The 27,209-nt window shown below is 40.0% G+C and overlaps 1 protein-coding gene across 2 annotated transcripts in view; it reads right to left on the bottom strand.

The window, feature by feature from the left end:
- Positions 1-736: 736 nt before the first annotated feature.
- LOC140477070 (matrix metalloproteinase-16-like) overlaps positions 737-27,209 on the bottom strand; it is a 255,528-nt gene continuing 229,055 nt past the window's right edge. For both annotated transcript variants that reach the window (XM_072570289.1, XM_072570290.1), the window contains 3 exons: positions 22,933-23,083; positions 13,928-14,043; positions 737-3,961 (listed from right to left, as the gene is read on the bottom strand). In XM_072570289.1, coding sequence (XP_072426390.1) covers positions 3,627-3,961; positions 13,928-14,043; positions 22,933-23,083 — 602 coding nt within the window. In that variant the 3' untranslated portion in view covers positions 737-3,626. The remainder of the gene's footprint in view (positions 3,962-13,927; positions 14,044-22,932; positions 23,084-27,209) is intronic.

The following is a 27,209-nucleotide window of genomic DNA, read 5'->3' as shown; positions in this document are numbered from 1 at the left end:
CTGTGGAATTCTTTACCACAGAGAGTTGTTGAGGCTGGATTGTTCAATATATTCAAGACTGAGATTTTTTTTTAAATTGCAAAGGGAATCAAGGGCTATAGAGAATATTCAACGAAGTACAGTTGAGGCTTAGTCGGTTAGTCATGATCTCATTGAATGACAGAGTAGAACTGATGGGTTGAATGGCCTACATCTGCTCCTGTGTCTTGTGGTGTTATTGCATTTCTTTAATTTCCATCATTTTATATCACATTTATTTTCAAACTTTAATTTTTTATTGAATAGATAAGTGACTCCATAGTTACTTCAAAGTAGGGTATTTAGGTAGTAAAATACAACACCCTATAACCTAACTCTACATTGAATTTCTCTGTCAAAAAGACATAATGCGAATGATCGGTGATGTTTAAATGTTATGTTGCTCTCTATACTGGTACATCCTGAAATGTTCTTGTAGATTCAGAAAGTTCAACAATGAACTGTTTGAGTGTAAATCTAAAAATCTCAATGTATTTCAGTGCAATAATTGCTATGCAAATTAATAAACACTTGCACTGATGATTCCAGATAATATATTCTTTTAACACACACACAACATCTTTTTAAATCAGTAACTCTAGGTTTGTTATAATAAATAGGAGAAGTTCATTACCTTGGGTAAAATTATTGGAATTCAAACAATCTAGATGAATTAGAGAAAAAATAATCAATGACAAAATTAACAGAGTTCTTCAAATAACTTTAAAGTCTGGATTCCCATTTATTGACAGGTTCGTTTTTTTAAACTTTTTTAATACAACACAGTGAAACAGTGATGCGGAATACATGAGATATATAATAGTATAAAAAGATAATTAACCTTCCCGTTAAAAGACACTTATAATTGACATTAAGAACTGTCTGAAAATAAATATGAATCAATAAATACAAAACAATCACTGCACAGTCCTTAACTCTTTGATTGCTAGGGTTGCGTTCGGGGATAAAAAATGCTTTGATTCAATTCTTGGTGTGTACTAAATTGATCGTGGCCACCCATAATAGACAAAGGGTTATGACAAGAAAATGTAAACATAAATAATCCATAACATATGACCGGTTATGTTCATATCTGGAGTAACATTGTCTTCCTGCTTCCTTGACCTCTACCCACCACTCAGCAAACAGGGAGAAATCAAATCAACTGACTCGAAATGACTGCAGGATGAACCCTCTCTATTCAGTATATTAATACTTATCAGAACCATGCAATGGGCTGAAGAAATGGCAACAGGGGAACCATAATATCTGGGGGAGAAATAGATTGTGATTCCCTGAATATGAACACAGGTTCTATCTGTGTTTGCCAATCACAGTATCTTTTAAGATCAAGGAAGGTATGTTTTTAACAGTTTACTGAAGCCATATACGGTGGACGAATTGAGTTATGAAACAAAATAGATGATGCAGTGACATAAATCAAATTACAATGGACTGAATATTTCAGTTTATAGGAAAGTATCCGATGAGGATGTTTTAAATCACATTGGGAGCACTCCACCACCACAGTATCTCAACTGTCGGTCTTCATAAGAAGTACAATTATGTTAACTAGGTAATGACAGGAAATGATAGGTCAGGTCAATTATGTGAATTCAGTTCCTTTCCTGTTATTTAATTCTTGGCAGCTAAAGGTTAGAGACAGGAAGAAAGAGAAAATTCTTGAAGGATGTGGAACAGTAATATTTTCTAAATTAAGACATTTAAGAAGTTCAGTAATTACAATAGCCTGAAAATGTATTAAATCATGTTAAAGGCAAACCTTTAACTGTCTAAAAGCCACTTGTCACTCATGTTTCCATACAATAACGAGCTCTGATTTCTCTAAAGTTAATCATATTGGTGAATGGCTATTTGTTACATCAGTGCATAGCCTAATAACAGGTGGGCCCCAAGGGGAAGCAATTCTTAAAATCAACAAAGATTTCAGTCAGTCATTGAGTTTTACAATACTGAATAAACAATCCTTGCTGCATGATTGCTTAAAGCAAGAGCAACCCACAGTAGCTCTGTACTGAACAGGTGGAAGATGGAAGAGCCCACTTCTGCAGATGTTTTATCCATTGAACCATTTTTAAAGGAATGTTTGAACAACATTTCCATCCTCGTGGCAATGAATGATCTCTGCTCTTCACTAAGTTTCTGTCCTCATAGTGATAATGCAAAGGAAAGGAAGGGTGAAAAATGGGAGTTTTAATCAGTTTTAATCCACAAACATTATTTCACATAAACATTATAGATCTTAAACTACATTCTTTTCAAAGTGTCTTTCTTTAGCTCCTACCCTGTTTGCCATGTTTAATTTAGCAGTAACTGTGGATCTCTGTCAGTTCATAAATTGTTAACTACACACGTAATGCACATAAAATTGAATGTTTAGTTATGGCACCTTGGAAAGACGTTGCTGTGGTGCACTGCTGTTGTCTATAGTTACCAGTCTGTATACAATAACAATAACTAATGAGAATACAAGTATTCATTGAAAAATAAGATATCCTATTCTGACTGATTCCTATGAAAATCAACACACACCTTATTTTTCAATATTCATTTGTAAGAAATATGTTATGAATATTCAAATGCAACTGTTTGAGAAACTAAACACACTTTGGATTCTATCTAGTTCATTAATACACATTTCTTCAACCAATCAGGAATTGAACCCATGACATTAAACATCATGTACAGTACATTAACTTAATGCTGATGTTGTTCTGGCAGGAATTTCAGGCAAAATTCATTTCACTGTTAGTTTTGTTTAAAATTTCCATTTCTGTCATTCTAAAACAACTTCAAGCCTTCTATGCAAAATAAAATCCCTCTTGGTGGGATTCATAGAAGTTTGAAAAGCCGTTTGTGTGTGGCAATCTATAGGAACTCCCTTACTGTAATTTTACATGTCCATTTCACTGCATTTAAAACTACATGAACAATAGCTATTGAAAGCTCCACGTATTGACTTGCTCAGAACTGCTTTAACAAATGAAAAATATATTTAAGGCTGTTAACAATATTGCAGATGTTTTGGCCCCTGTTACTTAGTCACAGAACAGTCCAATTTTCTAAGCTTCTATATTCCTGGTCTCCTACTAAAAGGAGCAAGTGCAGCAATATTTCCTTATTAGACAGATAGCAATCCTCTTTGGAAAATGAATGCAAAGGGTCTGTCTGGTTCAGGAAAAAGATTTAAGTCAGCAAAAAGATTTTCAAACAAACCCTCAAAATAGGAAAGAGTTCAGGTTCAGCAGGAAAGAAAGTATCAGTCTTGAGAAAGATCTTGAGACGTATTTTCTTGATTTTCCTTTCTGAAATCTGGAGTCAAAAGTTCACTAGGGCATTAAGCGTGCAGATAAAAGGCCTATACGGAATGGTGCACCAAAGAAAGACAAAGGACTGAAATACAGATGATACTGTGTATCATGAAACCTTCCCCCTCTCTCTTTTATAATCTCCACTCATGTTCAGAGCAGGCGACTCTGAGAAATTCAGCCATGATTCATATGTCTCAGGCAGAGAGACACCTGCTCATTGCTGGGTTCCAGCATTACAGCCCACTTGTTGGAAATCTTTTGTTGCTTCTGCTACAATCACACCCACTCTTGCATGGATCGCTTGCAGTACAATATGTGACGTGGTGTTCCTTTCCTCTTAAATTGAACCACTGTGTAAATCAACACCAGAAAGCACAAGGCCAGTGTACAAGGGATAACAATAGCAATGGCATTCACAGTGCTGGAAGTGTTATCGATTTTAATGACTATGTCAACGTCATCTTGTGTATCATGCCTGTCTTTGTCTCCAGTTTTAGTTCGGTCACATCCCATCCATTCTTTAAGTATGGATCTTGGATAGTTAGGCTCCACCCTGAGTTTATGATTGTTGAATTTCCAGTACTCTTTTCCTTTGTAAAAGAACGTATAGCCTGGAAATGCAAAAATAAAATTATTCAGTCTCACAGCTTAACACAGTTAAAAGTAAAAAGTAATTCAGATCCAAACTGAAAACTGTTCACAAGTTCCAATCATCCAACTGATTCTGATAAGAAGAAAGGCAACATTTTGGGTCAGATGCCCCATCAGCATTGTCAGAGCTACAAGGGAAGTTTATTTTTAGGAACAAAAGAAAAGTAAAGTAGGAGTATTATGAAGATGTGGGTATACTATATCTTTAAGAAAATGTAACATTTGGTCAAACAATTCAATTAGCTGGTTGCCTGGAGACAAAAACAAATTTGAATTCGACCAATCAGTTTAAATTGTACCCCAAAATACCAACCTCCAATCAAGTTTGATTTTAGTATATTGACAATCTTAAGAGCCAAAAACACAATCCGAAGCTTTGAGGATATAAGACCAGGGAAAATTGACTAGTTGGGAGGAGAACTGCCAAACCACCAGCATGTAAAGATTGCCCGAAAAATGGCTCTCTTAAAGATACCTTTATTGATCAGTAACCTGTAAAGCAAAATCCCCAAGAAGAAGAAAACAAGACAGGAATACAGAGAAGAACCGAAAGCTTCCTGGTTTTGAGATAACAAGTTTTGTTTTATAAATTTTAACCGGGACTTTTATTGGACTGGTCTTGTAAAGGGGCAAGTAAATGATAGGTTAGAGGAAGGAGTTGTAAACAGTTATTCGTTAATTATTCTCTGTTATACTTTATGAAATGAAGTTGTCAATTTTTTTCTTTAAGTAATTCTTGGCCTCTAGGATTTTCACAGCTGACTGCACAGGATAAATCTTTTCTGTGTTACTGGTACAAATTAAGCAGGATGGTTTACCCTGTGTTGTAACAGGAGTTAGAGGTCTCAGGTATAGAAATGTATGTGACTCAGGTGACATTGTATAAAATAAAAGACTGTACATGAGGCAACAGGTTGTACACTTAACAAACATAAGAACACAAGAGGAGGGAACAGGAAGCTCTTTGTACCAGCTGTATTATTCACTAAGGTTATTGTTAATCTTCCACTTCAGCGACATCTTCACACCTTATCCCAATATCTTTAAATTCTCTGATTTTTCAAAAATCTGTCAGTATGACTTGAACAAACTCAATGACTGGTAAACAATTCTAAAGATTCACAATCATTTCAACAAAGACTTTTTGCAATGGCTAAGATTTTATTCTGAGACTGTGATCCCTAATTTTATTCCCCACAGTTAAAACACAAACACTTCTGGACAATCTGAAATAAAAACAAAGGTCCTCAGAAAATATTCAATAGGTCTTGCAGCGCATTTGGAAAAGTTAAGAGACTAAATGGGTGTAAGTTTATGTCTGCCTGGAGATGTTTTTAGTGGTAAGAGGGTATTAAATCAGACATGGATGCAGTGTGGAGACACAACTCCCTTCTTGACTTTTATCAATTAAGACTGAATTTGTAAGGCTCAGGACATCCTGGATGTCAAGCGAAGCCCTTGGGTGGGAAATTAAGGGTGTCATCCTGGGAAGCCATCACATGGGAAATAGACTCTGAGGTGGGGTCTGCAACCATGATGCTGAAGCATTCAGTGCTTGATCACAGGACCCAGAATTGAGAAGTGGGGGAGCTGCAGAAAGTCAGCCCCTTGCCCTTGTTTCTAACCTCCTTCCCCACGGAACCTGATCCCATACCTCTTATCCCACCTTTAATCTCCTTTGGCTTGGAATCCTGCACCAATTCACCCTTAGCTCTGTTGGACGACATCATCAGTAGTGACCACTGCTCAGGAAGGTGGCAATAGAGAACTGTTTATCTTCTTAGAGGCAAATTTCCACCTTGGGTGTCCTTAATTTCGAGAAAGGCCAAGCCTGGCCATTGAAGTTCTGGACTGGAATTTATGATTGGCCTGCCCTAATGTTGAAAATGCACTGTTCTCCAGTCAGAGTGTAAGACTTCCGTCACAAAGAGCAAGTTTAAACAATGGGCAAAATGTGTTCTGTACCATCACCATTGACATCTGGAAAAGACAGGACCACAGTGCTCAGATTTGATCTGTTAGTTGTGGGATTGTGTAGCCTTGTCAATTAGTTGCTGCACATAAGTACTGTACACACTTGACATGCAGGTCGCCCCGTGTACAGTGTTACATGGTTGACACCTCATTTGTAATATGCTTTGTGCTGCACCTGGCATGTACTCATGTTTTCATCATTGAACTAAGGCTGATCTACTAGCTCGATGGTAATGGTTGGTTGGGGATATGCCAGGCCATGAGCTTGTATTGGGAGTACAGTTCTGCTGTTGCTGGTGATAGCTGACAGTGCTCCATGGATGCCCAGTCTTGAGGATCTAGATCTGTTTGAAGTCTATCCCATTTAGCAACATGATACACCACACAATACAGTGGAAGGTGTACTCAATGTAAAGGCAGGACTTCCACAAGGAGTAAGCAGTCACTCCTACCAATACTGTCATGGGCAGATGCATCTGCAGAAGGCAGATTGGTGAGGATGAAGTCAAGTATGTTTTTCCCTCTTGGTTGCTTCACCACCTACTGCAGACCCAATCTACCAGCATTGACCTTTAGCACACAACCATTTCAATCAGTAGTGCCTTAGGTGGCAGACAATGAAGTTCTCCCCAGTATACATTCTATGCCCTTGACATCCTCAGTGCTTCCTCCAAGTTGGGAAAAGCATTGATTCATCAACTGAGCAAGGATGGTATGTGATATTCAGCAACATCTCTTTAATTCATTGCCTGCCTTTCTATTTACCTCAGACAGTTTGGCTGTGTTTTTGGCTACTCTCCTTTAATGTCTCCTTATTTTCTTGGGACTTTTACCTCTTTGAAAGTTCACAGGATATTAAAGGCATCAAACAAATGCAAGGTGTTGTTTCTGAGACGTACTAAATATATGTCTTAGTGGGAGAAATTAATTTACATAGCACAGCTTCTAACAGTGCTACTTTAACACATTCTCTCCCCTCAATGTTAAACACTCAGTTTTTCTTAAGTGTTAGTTTGACCCCAACTATAATGCAGTGACTTGTCATAATAATCGAGTGAAAAAAAAACTGACTTTAGAAAAAGGGCTTAGACAAGAGCAACTAAAACTGATGCTCTGGAGCTGGTAATGACAAACATTGAAAAATATGTTTAGAGTCATAGAGTCATAGAGATGTACAGCATGGAAACAGACCCTTCGGTCCAACCCGTCCATGCCGACAGATATCCCAATCCAATCTAGTCCCACCTGCCAGCACCTGGCCCATATCCCTCCAACCCCTTTCTATTCATATACCCATCCAGATGCCTTTTAAATGTTGCAATTGTACCAGCCTCCACCACTTCCTCTGGCAACTCATTCCATACACGTACCACCCTCTGCGTGAAAAAAGTTACCCCTGAGGTCTCTTTTATATCTTTCCCCTCAGACCCTAAACCTATGCCCTCTAGTTCTGGGCTCCCCGACCCCAGGGAAAAAAAAAGACTTTGTCTATTTATTCTATCCATGTCCTTCATGATTTTATAAACCTGTACAAAGTCAGTCCTCAGTCTCTGACGCTCCAGGGAAAACAGCCCTAGCCTATTCAACCTCTCCTTATAGCTCAAATCCTCCAACCCTGGCAATATCCTTGTCAATCTTTTCTGAACTCTTTCAAGTTTCACAACATGTGCGCCATTAGGTCAAGACAGCTCTGCCATTTAATAAGGTCAGGATTGAACTGATCATTCGCTCCACCTTTTACCCCCTTGCCCAACAAGAAACCATGTATCTCTGCCTAAAAATAATCAAGGAATTTGCGTCAACCACCTTTTAAGGAGAAATGTTCTAAACCCCTTTTTGAAAAAACCCTCCTTGTATTGTTCCTAAATGGATGATTCCTTATTTTCAAAGTGTCTCCACATTCTAGAATCTACTAGAAGAGGAAATAACCTTCCCATTCACATTAAGACATTCAGAATCTTATGTTTCAATCAAGTTACCTCCTACACTTCTAAACTCCAGCAGTTATAGGCCCAACCTGTCCAACCTTTTCACATGAAATTACTCACCTATTCAAGGTATTAATCTAGTAAACCTTCTCTGAACTATTTACAAAACACTGTTAAATAAGAAGACAATTCACATATGGTCTCATCAATGCCTTCTGGAGCTGAAGCATAACCTTTACTTTTCTACTCAATTTCTCTCATACAAACAATAATATTCAATTTGTTTTTCTAATTATCTGCTGTATCTGCATGCTAAACTCTTGCAATTCATAGACTCAGATACCAAGACCCCTCCGCACCTCAGGGCTCTGCAAACTCTCATCTTTTGATAATATGCTTCTGTCTTAATCTTCCTGTCAAAACAGACAATTCCACAGTTTCCCACATTATACTTCACTGGCTAATACTTTGCCTGGTTACTTAACCTACTTCTATGGCTTTGATGCTTTGTTTTAACCACTTCATGATTTGTCTATGTTTATGTCATCAGCAAATTTTGTCCCTTCATCCAAGTAAACTGTATAAATAATCAAATGTTGAGGCCTTAGCACTGAGCTTTGTGGCACAATACCCATTGCATCTTGCCAACTGGAAAAAAAATTCATGTCTACTCTGTTTTCTGATGGACAGTCAATCTTCTACATAAACCTTAAACCATGAGCTCTTATTTTCCACAAATCCTTGGATGTGCCACCTTATCAAATGCCTGCATATCTAATAGCTCCTATGTAAGAATTCTAAAGAATTGTTTAAAATAAATGAGTGTCATTCCATTAAGCCGTTAAATCTGACCAATTAACTTGTACTTTTCTAAATCATCTGGCATAATACCTTTACTAATAGCTTTTAACATTTTCCCAATACAGATGTTAAAGTACCTGATCTGCTGTTTCTTGCTTTCTATCTCCCTGTTTTTAAATCAATGAGCTTGGTTTATTATCTTACAATCTAATGGAATCTTGTCCAATTCAAGAGAAAGTTTGGAAATTTAAAACCAAAACTTCATCTATCTTATAAGGCATTTCTGTTAGTACCCTCAGATTAAGTCTATCAAGATCTGGCGCTTTGAGAGCCAGCTATATCTTCTACGGTGAAAACCAAATCAAAATATTTGTTCATATGTCAATTCCATATTTTCTATTGTTTATTCTCCAGCCTAATATTCTACAGGATCAATGATCACTTTGTTCACATTGTAAGTTGAATCAGGAGCTGAAATTAGCTTGTCGCAAAGATGTTACTACAGTTGTTATGGGGGATTTTAACATGCAGGTAGACTGGGAGAATCAGGATGGTATCGGGCCTCAAGAAAGAGACTTTGTGGAGTGCCTCAGAGATGGATTTTTAGAGCAGCTGGTGCTGGAGCCGACCAGGGATAAGGCGATTCTGGATCTGGTATTTTGTAACGAACCAGAATTGGTCAGTGACCTCGAAGTGAAGGAGCCATTGGGAAGTAGTGACCATAATACAATAAGCTTCAATCTGCAATTTGAGAGGGAGTGGGTACAATCGGAAGTGACAATATTTCAGTTGAATAAAGGGAAATATGGAGCTATGAGGGAGCAACTGGCCAAAGTTCAATGGTGTAATACCTTAACAGGGAAGACCGTGGAGGAACAATGGCGGATATTTCTGTGTATAATGCAGAAGTTGCAGGATCAGTTCATTCCTAAAAGGAAGAAAGATCCCAGGAGGAGACATGGGCGGCCGTGGCTGATGAGGGAAGTAAAGAAACATATAAAGTTAAAAGAGAAAAAGTATAACTTAGCGAAGATAAGTGGGAAAACTGAGGACTGGGAAGCTTTTAAAGAACAACAGAGGATTAGTAAGAAGGAAATACGCAGAGAAAAAATGAGGTACGAAGGTAAACTGGCCAAGAATATAAAGGAGGATAGTAAAAGCTTTTTTAGGTATGTCCAAGGCAAAAAAATGGTTAGGACAAAAATTGGGGCCTTGAAGACAGAAACAGGGGAATATATTACTGGGAACAAAGAAATGGCAGAGGAATTAAATGGGTACTTCAGATCTGTGTTCACTGGGGAAGACACAAGCAATCTCCCTGAGGTAACAGTGGCTGAAGGACCTGAACTTAAGGGAATTTATATTTGCCAGGATTTGGTGTTGGAGAGACTGTTAGGTCTGAAGGTTGATAAGTCTCCGGAACCTGATGGCCTGCATCCCAGGGTACTGAAGGAGGTGGCTCGGGAAATCGTGGATGCGCTGGTGATTATTTTCCAGAGTTCAATAGAATCGGGGTCGGTTCCTGAGGATTGGAGGGCGGCTAATGTTGTGCCACTTTTTAAGAAGGGTGGGCGGGAGAAAGCAGGAAATTATAGACCAGTTAGTCTGACCTCAGTGGTGGGAAAGATGCTGGAGTCTATTATAAAGGATGAAATTACGGCACATCTGGATAATAGTAACAGGATAGGACAGAGTCAGCATGGATTTATGAAGGGGAAATCATGCTTGACTAATCTTCTTGAATTTTTTGAGGATGTAACTCGGAAGATGGACGAGGGAGATCCAGTGGATGTAGTGTACCTGGACTTTCAGAAAGCTTTTGATAAAGTCCCACACAAGAGGTTAGTGAGTAAAATTAGGGTGCACGGTATTGGGGGCAAAGTACTAGATTGGATAGTGAATTGGTTGGCTAATAGGAAACAAAGGGTAGTGATTAACGGCTCCATTTCGGAATGGCAGGCAGTGACCAGTGGGGTTCCGCAGGGATCCGTGCTGGGACCGCAGCTTTTTACAATATATGTAAATGATATAGAAGATGGTATCAGCAATAACATTAGCAAATTTGCTGATGATATAAAGCTGAGTGGTAGGGTGAAATGTGATGAGGATGTTAGGAGATTACAGGGTGACCTGGACAAGTTAGGTGAGTGGGCAGATGCATGGCAGATGCAGTTTAATGTGGATAAATGTCTGGTTATCCACTTTGGTGGCAAGAACAGGAAGGCAGATTACTACCTCAATGGTATCAAATTAGGTAAAGGGGCTGTTCAGAGAGATCTGGGTGTTCTTGTCCACCAGTCAATGAAGGCAAGCATGCAGGTACAGCAGGTCGTGAAGAAGGCTAATAGCATGCTGGCCTTCATAACAAGAGGAATTGAGTATAGAAGCAAAGAGGTGCTTCTGCAGCTGTACAGGGCCCTGGTGAGACCACACCTGGAGTACTGTGTACAGTTCTGGTCTCCAAATTTGAGGAAAGACATTCTGGCTATTGAGGGAGTGCAGCGTAGGTTCACGAGGTCAATTCCTGGAATGGCAGGATTGCCTTACACGGAAAGACTGAAGCGACTGGGCTTGTATACCCTTGAGTTTAGAAGACTGAGAGGGGATCTGATTGAAATGTATAGGATTATGAAAGGATTGGACACTCTGGCAGGAGGAAACATATTTCCGCTGATGGGGGAGTGCCGAACCAGAGGACACAACTTAAAAATACGGGGTAGACCATTTAGGACAGAGATGAGGAGAAACTACTTCACCCAGAGAGTGGTGGCTGTGTGGAATGCTCTGCCCCAGAGGGCAGTGGAGGCCCAGTCTCTGGATTCATTTAAGAAAGAATTGGATAGAGCTCTTAAAGATAGTGGAGTCAAGGGTTATGGAGATAAGGCTGGAAGAGGATACTGATTGGGAATGATCAGCCATGATCATATTGAATGGCGGTGCAGGCTCGAAGGGCTGAATGGCCTACTCCTGCATCTATTGTCTATTGTCTATTTTTGTCATGCTACAGCTGTACAGGACATTGGTTAGGTCACTTTTGGAATATTGTGTGCAATTCTAGTCTCCATCCTATTGGAAGGATGCTGTGAAACTTAAAAGGATTGAGAAATGGTTTACAAGGATGTTAGGAGAAAGTGAGGACTGCAGATGCTGGAGATCAGAGCTAAAAAATGTGTTGCTGGAAAAGCGCAGCAGGTCAGGCAGCATCAAAGGAGCAGGAAAATCAACGTTTCGGGCATAAGCTCTTCTTCAGGACAAGGATGTTACCAGGCTTGGAGGGTTTGAGCTATAGGGAGAGGCTGAATAGACTGGGGCTGTTTTCACTGGAGCACTGGAGACTATAGGGTTTATAAAATCATGAGGGGCATGGATAACACAAATAGACAAGGTCTTTTCCCTGGATTGCGGGAGTCCAGAACTAGAGGGCATAGGTTTAGAGTGAGAGGGAAAAGGTCTGAAAGGGGCTTAAGGGCAACCTTTTCACACAAAGGGCGTTGCGTTTGTGGAATGAACTGCTAGAGGCAGTGGTGGAGGCCGGTATAATTGCAACATTTAAAAGGCATCTGGATGGGTATATGAATAGGAAGGGTTTAGATGGAAATTGACCAAATGCTGTAAATGGGACTACATTAATTTAGGATATCTGGTCGGCATGGATGAGTTGGACCAAAGGGTCTGTTTCTGAGCTGTACGTCTCTATGATTCTATGATCAGTTTTAAATTTCTAGCGAGATTTTTCTAATATTCGAATTTTTCTCTTTAAATCAAATGTTGCCATTTTTTGCATTTTTTTAATGCATTCCATTCAATCTTCTGACTTGCCATGCAATTTTGTGTAATTGCATGCTTTTACTTGAAGTTTGATACTATTTTTAACTTTGTTAGTTAGCCTTGGATTATGAGCCCTCTCCCTGGAATTCGTCTTTCTCAGAGAGATGCATCTATTTTGTGCATTCTGAAACATCCCTTAAGCATCTGCCACTGCACCTCTCTCAACCTGCCCTCTCACCTACTTGCCAGTGAACGTGGCTTTCATGCCTTTGTCATTGGCCTTAGTCAGGTTTAAAATACTAGTCTTGGACTTCTTCTTTTCCTCAAACTTAACGTAAAATTCAATCATGTTCAAATTGGTTGACATTTCAAAAATAAAACTAAGGAAGTTAGAAATGTTTACATGGAAGAAAACAAGGCACAAAAGGAGACTTCACACCAATTAAAAAATTTATATGGAATACATAGGTCAAACTTAAAAAACATGGTAACCATTAATTCTTACTATGTATATGGAGTTAAGCTCTCAAAAATTGAATTTAAAGAGCATCCTAACGAAGTAAAGGGCAGGCAAGAAAAGAGTTGTTAAGGTAGGAAATTCCATTGCACAAAACACACATCTCCTAATTCTCAAAATATATTTGCTTTAAGCACAATACCATTGTGGAATTACTTATACTGTTACCAAAGTTTTCATTGACTTTGTACCGAAAGGTGATGCAAGTCAAAAATTGACCAAGTGAAATCTGGCAGTCAGGTGAAATGTCAAGCATTAAAAAGATTTACGGTGGTGTTGATGGACAGGATGGAGATGTGAGCCAAAACATCCTGCTGTGAGGGTACAGGATCTTACACACTTACAGGGTAGACTTTCCTTGTTCATACTTGTACATGAAGCATCACTCAGACACAGGAAAGAGAGGGAAATCAGACAGAGGAGTGCATGCCTTGCATTAAACTTCTAGCTAGATTTTTCTAATATTCTAATTTTTCTCTGTAAATTAAACATTGCCAATCCTTCACTTACATGTATGAAGAAGAATGTGTCTGCATGAGATGAGCTGTTGAAACTAGTCAGATGCAGCTACTGTCTTAAGTCAAGTAGCTTGAGTCTTCAAATGTGGAGCCGTACAAATTAAAAAGAGATTTCAATCCTTACAACTGAGCTGATCTCGGATCCTGGTTTTTGATTTGACTAGAGACTTACAGCTAAGAGGATGCTGCTTTACAAATGCTATTCTTGACCTTTGATGTTCAATTTGTAACTAAGGCAGTAAAATATATTGAAACTGAAGGTTAAAACCTGCTTGGATTTAAAATTCTACTTGTTACATTTATGAAAAGCATTGACAAAAATCATTAAAATTACATTTTGATTCAATTTCTACACAGCAACTTTGAAGTTTGAACAAAATAACAATATCAGCAGTTAATCATATCTACATTTGCTCTTACCACTTTCTTTGCTGACAAAGGCCCCTTGTGGAGACTTGGGGATTCCTTTCCATATTGAAATGGATTTGGGATAGCCATTGTCTACAACATGTGTTTCTTCATTGTACCTCCAGTACCTATAGGGAAAAAGGAAATGTACGACTATAAACATTGAGGAGAGAAGATAAATGTTTCTTGTCATAGCAAGATGTTTGCAGTGAGGTCTTGGGGGTGTTGAAGGCAAGGGCAGCAATTGGCTTTATGAGACCGTTCCCTTGCCTCCTCTCCATGCCTCTGACTGCCACCAGATTTTGGAAAATGGAAGTTGTATACTAAGCCAAGGTTGCTTGGATTATAATCAATCAGGAGAAAGTGAGGACTGCAGATGCTGGAGATCAGAGTCGAACAGTGTGGTGCTGGAAAAGCACAGCCAGTCAGGCAGCATCTGAGGACCCACAGAATCAACGTTTCAAGCATAAGCCCTTCAACAGGAATGAGGCTTGTGGCCCAAGGGGGCTAAGAGATAAATGGGAGGGGGGTGGGGCTGGGGGGAAGGTACCTGGTAAATGCATAGGTAGATGAAGCTGGGGGTGTAGGTGATAGGCCGAACAGGAGGATGGTGCAGATTCCCAGGTAGTAAATCTGAGGCTCTTGAGGTCATTAATTGGCCATTTAAGGGGCTTAACTGATGGCAAATGGGAAAGTTCCAAAGTTGACCTTTTTTTATGCGGGAACACAACTGGTGAGGTGGCCAGAAATGGGTGAGCACCTTTCTAGGGCTAACCTGCTCAATTATTTCTCTTCCTTACCACCTCTCTTGCCATCACCATGCAGGGTAAAATTTCACCCAATACCTCCTTTTCTTGAATTTTTTGAATCCCCTTCTTTGAGCCTCTTGACCAGGGGCTGCGTACACATAAAAACAGCAAGCTTGTGAACTGAAGTTCCCTGAGCCCCCAGCCATTGGCTTGGGCTGGTTGAACTTAGAGAAATGACATCAGGTGTGAATCCTTATTTGGTGGAAGAATAATAAGGTTAGCCTAAAGGTATCCCTGGAGTGAGCTTATAGTGGAAAGACACTGGCGCATCCGATGAACTAAAAATTGATTAAGACAAGACACCACAGTTTGGGAAGATAAAAAAAAGGATAAAATGAAGGATTTTGGCATGCGGTAGGAAAACTCCGGAGAACAGCCTTCACAAAGTTGAGTACCCTCTGCCTGGAAGCGTGGAGATAATCCCAAGACCTGGGAGAAAACACCTGGCCAGAATAGGCTTCTACCCTTGGATATTTAGCTTTTATTTTTGTTGACTGTTCAGGGAGTGTCATGGACACAGTGATTGTGCAGTTTGATTTTAGACTTGTATGAATTATATGCCTGCTGTTAACTTTTTCTGAATCAAAGTGTGAATTGTATGTCTGTTTTAACTAAACTAATAAGGTTAACGGTCAGTTGATACTCTTCTCCTCTTTGTGATGAGCCAATAACTATTGTTGCGGGCGATAACCTAGCAACAAGCCTTTCCCCTGTTTCTATTACTCCATTTGCTGGCCTGTATGGTCCACTGTTCAAATTTTAACCATTTTTGACTGTCTGTATACTATTTTACACAGGTCTCTTGCACTGCATTCAAAGGAAGATTGTCTGATTAGCACAACTGAAACTCAAACAGCATAACACAACAATAACCCAGAACTGCGGTATATCACGGAATACTGTATTATTTTTCATAAAAGGCAAAGAAATCCTGTGGCATCTGTTGGTGAACTCAGACTTGTAAAAATTTTGAATGAAAATCTATTTAATCTGAATAAGCTAAGGTATTTGAACGAAAACTTCTTGGGTTAATCCTTTTTAATAAAATGTCAAACTGAGTTTTTAAAATACATTCTAGGGCTTTGCTGGCTCGGCTATCATTTACTGACCATCTCTCAGTAGTGATGAACTGTCTTTTTGAACCACTGCAAACCCTTGAGCTGTAAACACACCCCTAGTGCTATTAGGAAGTATTACAGTGACAAGTAAAGGAACAGCTATATAGTTATTAGCCAGGATGGTGCATGGGTTGGAGGGGAGCTTGCAGATAATGGTGCTGTCATGAATCTGCTGCCCTTATTTAGTAGATATCATAGGATCCCTACAGTGTGGAAGTGGGCCATTCAGCCCATCAAGTTAGCACTAACCTCCAAAGAGCATCCGACACCAGACCCAACCCCCCACCCAATCCATGTAACCCTGCATTTCCCATGGCTAATTCATCTAGTCAGCACATCCCAGTATGTTATGGGCAGTTTAGCATGGCCAATCCACCTAACCTGCACATGGACTGTGGGAGGAAACTCACACAGATATGTGGAGAATGTGCAAACTCCCTACGGGCAGTCACCTGAGGGTGGAATCGAACCTAGGTCCCTGGCACTGTGAGGCAGCAGTGCTAATCATTGAGCCACCATGCATGCGCTCCCCCCCTTCCCTCCCCACCGCACCCCCCCCCCCCCCCCCAATCCATCCTCATCCAAAAGTTTGGAAAATGCTTTTGAGGAGCTTTGGTGAGTTACTGCAGTGCATCTTGTCAATATTAATAATGTTGGCCTGAGTTAGCACCGTTACACTTCACAGGGTTAGCGCATTGAAAATCAAGCCCCATCATTCCCAGCTGCTAATGTGTGTTGATGATGAAAGAAGTGAATTTTGAAGGTTGCAAATGTAATGCTAATGAAAACAGGCTGCTTTAGCCTGGGTGGTGTCAAGCTTCTTGAGTGTTGTTAGAACTGTACTCAACCAGGCAAGTGGAGAGCATTCCATCACACTCCTGACTTTTGCCTTGTGAAGAAAGGATCTGGAGTGGAGAGAGAGGAGATGAATTGCTCGTTGCAGGATTCCTAGCCTCTGAACTGCTTCTGTAGCTGCACTATGGATGTGGCTTGTCCAGTTCGCTTTCTAGTCAATGGTAACCTCTGGAACAATGATAGTGGGGACTCCACCATTGAGATTCAAGGGTTAATAGTTAGATTTTCTCTTGCTAGAGATGGATATTTGAAACTTATATAATGTGACTGTTACTACTACTGATCAGTCCAAATCTGGATATTATCCAGGCCTTGCTGTATTTGAACATAGTCTGCTTTAGTATCTGAGGAGTTGTGAATGGTGCTGAGTATTGTGCATTACCAGGCCCAGATCCAATGTATCCTTGGCTGCTTTGGGAGGCAAGGGAGGAGATGGATGGGGTTGTGATGCTAATTTTAAAATCCTTAATGGATAGAAGAAATGTCAGAGATAACAGGACATTTAGTTGGAATTATTATAGGCTGGGTCATTCTCCCTAGAGCAGAGAAGGCTAATAGAAACCTGATGGATGTCTACAAAGTTATTAGGGGCAAGGATAGGGTAGATAAGGAAAGATGTTTTCAGGGTCCAATAACCAGGGGCAACTGTTTTACGGTCAAGAGCAGGATGTTTAGAAGGGCTTCGAGGAATTTCTTTTCACCCAGAGGATGGTGGGTGTCTGAAACACACTGCCTAAGAAGGTGGTAGAGGTGGCAACCTCAAGACAGTGATGAAGAATTTAGATTAGTACTTGCAATGCCATACAATACAAGGCCACAGGCTAAGTGCTGGAAAATGGGATTAAGACCAGCATGGACAAGATAAGCTGGAGAGCCTTTTGCTGTGCGCTAAAACTCTATGACTCTAGGATTATTCAGGGAAAACCCAGGCAACTGTAGGCAAATGGTCCAACACCTTGGTAGGGAAACTATTGGAAAAGATTCTGAGGCACAGCATTAATCTCCACTTGGAGAGGTAATGATTAACCAAGTATAATCAAAAGTTGACGAAGAAAGCAAATGGTATATTGCTCTTCATAGCAAGAGGATTTCAGTACAGAAGCAGATATGTCTTTCTGCAATTGTACAGGGCCATGGTGAGATCCTGGAGTATTATGTGCAATGTTGGTCTCCTTAGCTAAAGGAAGATCTTCTGGCTGTGGAGGGAGAGCAACAAAGAATTACCAGACTGATTCCTCAGATGGCAGGACTGACATATGAAAAAAGACTGGATCAGTTAGAATTATATTCACTGGAGTTCTGAAGATTGGTGGTGGGAGGAGCACATAGAAATCTATAGAGTCCTAACTGGCTGAGACAGGATAAATGCAAGAAGGATGTTCAGAATGAAATTTAATCCAGAAAAGTGTGGGATAATGTGCTATTGGAAGAATAATAAGACAAGGGAGTACTTGATGAATGGTAGGACCTTAAGAAGTGCCCATGATTAGATTGATCTTAGTGTGCATGTCCACAAATCCTTAAGGCAACAGGACAAATGCATTGGATGGTGAAGAAGGCACATTGGAAAACCTGCCTTTACTATTTGAGCCATTGAATGCCAGATGAGGGGGTTATGATGGAACTGCATAAGATGTTTGTTAGGCTACAGCGTGCAATTAGATTACTTACAGTGTGGAAACAGGCCCTTCGGCCCAACAAGTCCACACCGCCCCGCCGAAGCGCAACCCACCCATACCCCTTACCTAACACTACGGGCAATTTAGCATGGCCAATTCGCCTGACCTGCACATCTTTGGACTGTGGGAGGAAACCGGAGCACCCGGAGGAAACCCACGCAGACACGGGGAGAACGTGCAAACTCCACACAGTTAGTCGGATTGAACCCGGATCTCTGGCGCTGTACTCTGGCGCTCAATGTTGGTTGTCATACTATAGGAAGGCTGTGATTGCACTAGAGATTCACAGGTTGTTGCCTGGGCTGGAGTATTTTAGCTAGGAAGTGAGACTAAATAGGCTGGGGTTGCTTTCCGTAGAACAGAAAGACTGAGGGGGAACTTGATTGAAGCATGCAAAATTATGAGGGACATAGATAGGAAGAAACTTTTCTCTTTAGTAGAAGGATGAAAGATCAAGGTCCATAGGTTTAAGATCATGGTAGGATGTTCTACGGGACTAGATAGGATAAACACAGGAAGAATGTTCCCAATGACTAGGGAGTCCAGAACAAAGCATCACAGTTTGAGAATATGGGGTAGGCCATTTTTAGGACTGAGATGAGGAGAAATTTCTTCACCCAGGGAGTTTTGAGCCAGTGGAATTTGCTGCCATTGAAAGTGATTAAGGCCAAAATGTTGAATGTTTTCAAGAATATGTTAGATATAATTTTTAGGACTGAAGGACCAAGGGATAAGGGTGAAAGCAGGAACATGGCACTGATTTGGATGATCAGCCATGATAATATTGAATTGGCTTGATAGACTCCTACTCCGATTTCTACGTTTCTATAGTTTGAGAGAATTTAAAGGCAGACTGTTTTTCATCCAGAGGTTAGTAAGTAGCTAGAACCCAACGCCTGAGGGATTGGGAGAGTGTGGAATCATCACAACAGTTAAGAAGTATTTAGATGAAAACTTGAAATGTCACAGTGTACAAGGCTATGGTCTGTAAATGGGATTTCCACTGCACCTTTACTGCAACTCTGGTTGGCTGCATGGAAATTCCTGGCCTGAATGTATTGTGTTAATTTAACATTTAATTTATGGCATTGTTGCCAAAAGAGTAATGGTTGGGTCTCCATTTTATTCACTAGTTCCCCAGTATGCTACTGAACGATATGCCTCCAGCTTACCTGCCTATTACCAGATCACCCAGTGGTTAAGAAAATGAAGGAAATAAGGAACTGGGTTGCATTAGTAAGTCGATAAGACATAAATCTAAAGAGGCTATGCTCTTGCTGTCTACACTTTGATCAGATTGCATTTTGAATTCCACATGCATTTCAGGACTCGATCAAAGGAAGGATCTGATTGGAGGAGGAATGGAAGAAAAAGCAAATGATTCTGATTCTCAGGAATTTATATGAGAAGAAAATAGTCAGTTGATTGTCTGCTTTGGAAAAGTGAAAACATTTACACCACAGCAAAAGCAGCAACCACTTGCACTTTAATAGCCTGGTTAGTAACAAAATAACCCAGAGAGTTGACAATAATGATTCAAGAAAAAAAATTGAGACCAAGCTATGAAAGTAGAAATTTTCTCTCCAAGGGTTGTGGGTCTTTGAAATTCCTTTCCTCAAAAGGCAGTGGATGCAGAATCTTTAAATATTTTTAAGGCTGCGTTAGACACCAATGGGATGAAAGATTACCAGGGATATGCAGGAGTGTAGGGTTGAGGTTAACAACCACAATCTTATTGAATAAAAGAGCTGGCCCAGAAGGTTGAGTGGCCCACTCTTATTCCATGTACATATGTTTGTATTGAGACAGACAACTAAAAGCTTGGCCAAACAGGAGGTGGGGGGTCTAACGTTAGTGTGTTCAGGTGCACAAGTTGGCCTGGCATGGCAAAGATGACGTCCTGAACTAAAGCAGAATGACGAATAACTTATTGCCTTCTCTTTATATGTTTCATGAACATTTCAAAGACTTGTTGAAATTTTTGTATGGGCTATTGGTTCTGTGCTTCAAAAGCTGAGTAGATACTAGGGCATGAAATCAGTAACAGCATCAAGGACCCTGACACACGGTGATATCTACCTTTTAAGGACAGAGCTCTATGAACAATTATTCCACTGATAACAGACTTAAAGACATGCAAAAGCTTTAGACACATACTTAAATACTTTCAAAAATTATCACAGACCATCTCAAACACCTTTTAAACTTACCTGCCTAGGTTCTTGATTCCACACTGTGAGGAACCATGAACCACATCTCCTGTAAAAGCTGGCCCAGCTCCATCAAAATTGCAAAGAGTCTGAGATGCCCATCCGCACAATATTGCTGGCAATGTCAGCAGGACTGCATGCAAAGCCTCTACCCTTTACTCATGGCAAGTGGACTTGGTTGAGATGGAAATGGGGCTCCTCTAGTCCACACCACTTGTACCCTTCATGGCCTCCTCTACCACCAAGTTTCAGATAGCTGCATCTGGAGGAGGGACTATTCACAGATACTACCACATTACATGGATGGATCTTCTTTTGACTGGATAAAATCTCTCAATGTCAGTCTCAGGGAGCGCCCAATTTCACCTCATGCCAATGTCAATTTTGAAGCAAACAGTTTAACTGTTGTGACAATGCTGTGGCTTTAAGAAGTTTGCCCTGGATTTTTTAAAAGGTGAGAGAGGTAGCGAGCAGTTAGTAAGTGAGTAAACAGCTTGTCAGGCCTTAGGTGTTGTATTAAGTTGGAATAATAGAAGCAGCCTGAATAGGTGTGGTCAAGCTCCCACAGAATCAGGGTCTTTAGGTTTAGCTTTCAGCAATTGCTGCTAGCATTTTGAAAAGATGGAAGCATTTTTTTATCCCTCTCTCAGTTACAGCCAAAAGCTGGGGGATTCTTGCCTGCTATAGTAGTTCAATGTGAGACAATCTATTTTCTGATTTTGCATTTTTGCAGGGATGTGTTTATGTGATGTTACTACATTGGAACAGTTATAGAGACATAGAGTCATAGAGATGCACAGCATGGAAACAGACCCTTCAGTCCAACTCGTCCATGCTGACCAGATATCCTAAATGAATCTAGTCCCACCTGCCAGCATCCAGCCCATATCCCTCCAAACGCTTCCTATTCATATACCCATCCAGATGCCTTCCAAATGTTGCAATTGTACTAGCCTCCAACACCTCCTCTGGCAGACCATTCCACACATGCACCACCCTCTGTGTGAAAATGTTGCCTCTTAGGTCTCTTTTATATCTTGTCCTTCTCACCCTAAGCCAATGCCCTCTATTTCTGGACTTTCCTCACCCCAGGGAAAATACCTTGCCTATTTACCCTATCCATGCCCTTTCATGATTTTATAAGCCTCTATAAGGACAGCCCTAGTCTATTTAACCTCTGCCTAAAGCTCAAATCCTCCAACACTGGCAACATCCTTGTAAATCATTTCTGAACTCTTTCAAGTTTCACAACATCCTTCCGATAGGAAGGAGACCAGAATTGCACGCAATATTCCAACAGTGGCCTAACCAATGTCCTGCATAGCACAATATGACCTCCCAACTCCTATACTCAATACTCTGACCAATAAAGGAAAGCAAACCAAACTCCTTCTTCACTATCCTATCTACCTGCAACTCCACTTTCAACGAGCTATGAACCTGCACTCCAAGGCCTCTTTGTTCAACAACACTCCCCAGGAACTGACCATTAATTAACAATAGCTACTATATCTATTATTCCGTTAAGTTTTTCAATAGAGTTAAGTTATTCCAATTCTGCCTTTCCTTTATTGTATTTTAACTATAGTGGATGAATAAAGTGTGTTTTGCTTTAATTCCAGTAGTTTGACCAATTGAATTGCATCTGGAATGCAATAACTTACATTTACCTTTAAAATCAGAAAATGTTAGGGTCTAGGCTATCTTCTGCATATTTTGAGGGGTTTTGGTCTTGTCCATAACAAAATTACCAATGTAGAAAATTTACATTACACAAATTTCTTGAGGTAAATTCATGCCAAGGCTGTTGTAGAATGATCTGGAATAATGCAAACCATTCTCAAAATAAGTAGATGATGTATCAAATAAAATATTTAACACCGATGGCAGGAAGATTCTATTTTTTAAGTTTTGAAACCTGAACCTAACAACAATGGGAATAACTAATCCGTAAAGTACTTGAGAATTCTCTCATGTTTTATAACATTGCATTAAAGCTTGATGGAAGAGTATTTAACAAGCACACACAATACCTAAAGCAATTGTACACTTGTATTGTGCAATTTCAAAGGGATTAAGCTTCTACCGAGGTCAGTCTGTGCACTGAGTGATGAGTTCAATAGAATTAACCCTAAAAGTTAATAGATTATGTGTGTGTATCATGTACAAACATTCTAACCTTTATTTGTGTGAACTGATGTGAAAAAGTCTTCTGTAAGAATGACCTTCATCTCTAATTTCTTGTTAAAGGCTTCACACATCCATCATAAGCCATCAGGACGAGAACTTAAAAGCACATTTATCACTTTGCGTTATCATGCATATATCACAGGCACAAGCACTAACCTGTCTCCTTTGAAGAAATAGGTTTTACCAACTTCTTCCCACCACACTGCTGTATCAATACCCTGAGAAGGGACTCCACTTCCAAGTTCCACCACATTCTGTGGATAGCCTAGCTCCAGGGTGGCTTCCTTGAAGACCCAGTACTTGCTCCCTATAAGAAAGTCATCAATTGTAAAAAATTCTATTGAGTAAATTATTCAGCTAAAAGATGTCAATCTCATAAGTTATCTGGTCTTGCTAAAAATAATAGTCTTCATTTTACTTCTTGATTGATACATTTTCAGTGAGAGTGACTCATTCATTTGAAGCTCTAAAAGCACAGGTAAGGCTTCCAGTTCCTTTCTGGTAGCATTTTCTGAGCTGTTGTCATTACTGTTAAGAAGGAAGATCAATAGGCTGCTGTGTATAGGCTGAATTCTCAACATATTTCAACACATTTAGACTAGAATAAAGAGAAATCATATACAAATATTTAGTAAATAAATGTAACCTTTCACCAGTTGTGAAATTGATTTCATCACAGAGGAGGAGATCAAGAAGTGTGCAACATTTTACACAATGTTCAAACTCAAAAGCAGAGTGGTTTGACAAGTAAGAATTGCAACTTGAATCCTTTAGCTTCTATTGTATTTATAGTAACTGAGATGAAATTATCTTGACTCCATACAAAGTATTTACAAACTTAAAGAGGTCTTGGCAATTGACCGTCACTATTTGTTATTATGGACACTGTGTACAATTTGCTACTGGTTTTCCAAAACAAGATTCAGATTTTTCAAATTACAATAATGTATCAACTGTAATAGTTAATGATGGATCATAGAAAATCAATGTGCCATATTTCAAGTTTGGTAGATATTAACAAAGCTAATAAAAATGGTTCACATTCAATGAGCCAATTCTTTCAGTGGATGAGCAGTTAATTGTCTTGACAACTGGAAAATGTTTTTCACTGCAAGTGGACAACTTCATGATAGTATAAGGTGGAGGGCTGTGGGGTGTGAGAGAGAGAGAGAGAGAGAGAGAGAGAGAGAGAGAGAGAGCAGGGGGCAGAGGGAGAGCAATGCATATTATTCCTGCTAATTCATTCTGGAAGCTTGGGTACACACTCAAAACTTGCCTGGTCACACCACTCTAAGTTCTTTTTCTGAGTTCAAAAATCTATTGCGCAATTCAAAAGTTTTGTTAGCTCATGTCTGCAGTCATTTTAGCCAAGGTTCCACGAGACCTCTTACATACTCTATATCTCCATGTTTGATAAGTATAAATAAGTATAACACCTCCCCAAACAAAACCTTTTCATGGATTGTTGTCTCTGGTGGTCTCTGTAGACTGTGTGTCTTATTGGCAGCCATTTTAATGAATCCTCTCATTTTGTGAAAATATCCATTATCAATTAAAATTGCTTTTTTAGAAGTCTGATATGTGAATCCAGCCAATGAAATTATAATTAAAATTAATATTTGATATTATGAAGAATTCATAACACCACTGTTTTTCAAGAAGGTTTGGTCCTTCTGCTCGTACTCTGAGCTCCTCTATAAAGAATGCATTTGGCATGTGGCAGATCTTCCCAGAATTCAACCATCTATTATTGAGGCTGAGGGACATCACTAAAAAGCAGCAATGTCCTGGGACTGAGATGATTGATCTGCAAGAACTACAAAAACTTCCTTATGTTAGGTTTGATTCCAACCAGTGGAGAGATTTCTCATCGATTTTCATTGATATCAGGTCTGCTAGGACTCCTTGATACCACATTTGTTTAAATGATATCCTGATGCATCTGTTTGATGTTTGCAACAGGATGTATTATTTCTATTAAAGTGTGTGGTTGATAGTAGATTCCAAATAGATATCTGTGGATATCATGTGCAGGCTTCATAGCTAAGCGACCTGTATGGAACAGTCCTGAAGTAAAGGACCAAGCTCAGAACAATTGCATACATATTGGAAGAATGAGGTAAAATGGTCAAAAGTGCCTTCTTCACCTGAATCTCAGATGTTTGGGTCTAAAGCTCCACTCTGCGCACCTTGTGTTTCCTAATGGGCATGAATTCATGGCACTTTGTGCAGCTCCTTGGCAGAAACCTCAGCATAACTATGGGAGTTTGGAATTGTGTCCTTTGTCATATAGGTAAACTTCAGAACTAGAGGAGGGGGAGTGGCATTTTGATAAGGGATAGCATTACAGCTGTGCTAAGGGAGGATATTCCTGGAAATACATCCAGGGAAGATATTTGGGTGGAATTGAGAAATAAGAAAGAGATGATCACCTTATTGGGATTGTATTATAGACCTCCTAATAGTCAGAGCGAAATTGAGAAACAAACTTGTAAGGAGATCTCAGCTATCTGTAAAAATAATAGGGTGGTTATGATAGGTGATTTTAACTTTCCAAACATCGACTGTGACTGCCATAGTGTTAAGGGTTTAGATGGAGAAGAATTTGTTAAGTGTGTACAAGAAAATTTTCTGATTCAGTATGTGGATGTACCTACTAGAGAAGGTGCAAAACTTGACCTACTCTTGGGAAATAAGGCAGGGCAGGTGACTGAGGTGTCAGTAGGGGAGCACTTTGGGGTCAGCGACCATAATTCTATTAGTTTTAAAATAGTGATGGAAAAGGATAGACCAGATCTAAAAGTTGAAGTTCTAAATTGCAGAAAAGCCAATTTTGACGGTATTAGGCAAGAACTTTCAAAAGCTGATGTGGGGCAGATGTTCGCAGATAAAGGGACGGCTGGAATATGGGAAGCCTTCAGAAGTGAGATCACGAGAATCCAGAGAAAGTATATTCCTGTCAGGGTGAAAGGAAAGGCTGGTAGGTATTGGGAATGCTGGATGATTAAAGAAATTGAGGGTTTGGTTAAGAAAAAGAAGGAAGCCTATGTAAGTTAGAGGCAGAATAGATCGAGTGAATCCTTAGAAGAGTATAAAGGCAGTTGGAGTATTATTAAGAGGGAAATCAGGAGGGCAAAAAGGGGACATGAGATAGCTTTGGCAAATAGAATTAAGGAGAATCCAAAGGTTTTTTACAAATACATTAAGGAAAAAAGGGTAATGAGGGAGAGAATAGGGCCCCTCAAAGATCAGCAAGGAGGCCTTTGTGTGGAGCCACAGAAAATAGGGGAGATTCTAAATGAGTATTTTGCATCAGTAGTTACTGTGGAAAAGGATAGGGAAGATATTGACTGTAGGGAAATAGATGGTGATACCTTGCAAAATGTCCATATTACAGAGGAGGAAGTGCTGGATGTCTTGAAATGCATAAAGGTGGGTAAATCCCAAGGACCTGATTAGGTGTACTCGAGAACTCTGTGGGAAGTTAGAGAAGTGATTGCTGTGCCTCTTGTTGAGATAGTCACACATGAGGTGCTGGAAGACTGGAGGTTGGCAAACATGGTGCCACTGTTTAAGAAGGGCAGTAAGGACAAGCCAGGGAACTATAGACCAGTGAGCCTAATGTCGGTGGTGGGCAAGTTGTTGGAGGGAATCCTGAGAGACAGGACGTACATGTATTTGGAAAGTCAAGGACTGATTAGGAATAGTCAACACGGCTTTGTGCATGGGAAATCATGTCTCACAAACTTGATTGAGTTTTTTGAAGAAGTAACAAAGAAGACTGATGAGGGCAGAGCAGTAGATGTGATCTATATGGACTTCAGTAAGGCATTCAACAAGGTTCCCCATGGGAGACTGGTTAGCAAGGTTAGATCTCACGGAATACATGGAGAACTAGCCATTCAGATACAGAACTGGCTCAAAAGTAGAAGACAGAGGGTGGTGGTGGAGGGTTGTTTTTCAGACTGGAGGTCTGTGACCAGTGGAGTGCCATAAGGATCGGTGCTGGGTCCTCTACTTTCTGTCATTTACATAAATGATTTGGATGAGAGCATAAGAGGTACAGTTAGTAAGTTTGCAGATGACACCAAAATTGGAGGTGTAGTGAACAGCAAAGAGGGTTACCTCAGATTACAACAGGATCTTGACCAGATGGGCCAATGGGCTTAGAAGTGGCAGATGGAGTTTATTTCAGATAAATGTGAGGTGCTGCATTTTGGGAAAGCAAATCTTAGCAGGACTTATACACTTAATAGTCAGGTCCTTGGGAGTGTTGCTGATCAAAGAGACCTTAAAATGCAGGTTCATAGCTCCTTGAAAGTTGAGTCACAGGTAGATAGGATAGTGAAAAAGGCGTTTGGTATGCTTTCTTTTCTTGGCCAGAGTATTGAGTACAGGAGTTGAGAGGTCATGTTGTGGCTGTACAGGACATT

Source organism: Chiloscyllium punctatum, chromosome 5, assembly GCF_047496795.1.
Source record: "Chiloscyllium punctatum isolate Juve2018m chromosome 5, sChiPun1.3, whole genome shotgun sequence".
NCBI classification, from domain to species: domain Eukaryota; kingdom Metazoa; phylum Chordata; class Chondrichthyes; order Orectolobiformes; family Hemiscylliidae; genus Chiloscyllium; species Chiloscyllium punctatum.
The sequence above is the reverse complement of the archived record's forward strand: the minus strand, read 5'-3'. Positions and strand labels throughout refer to the sequence as shown.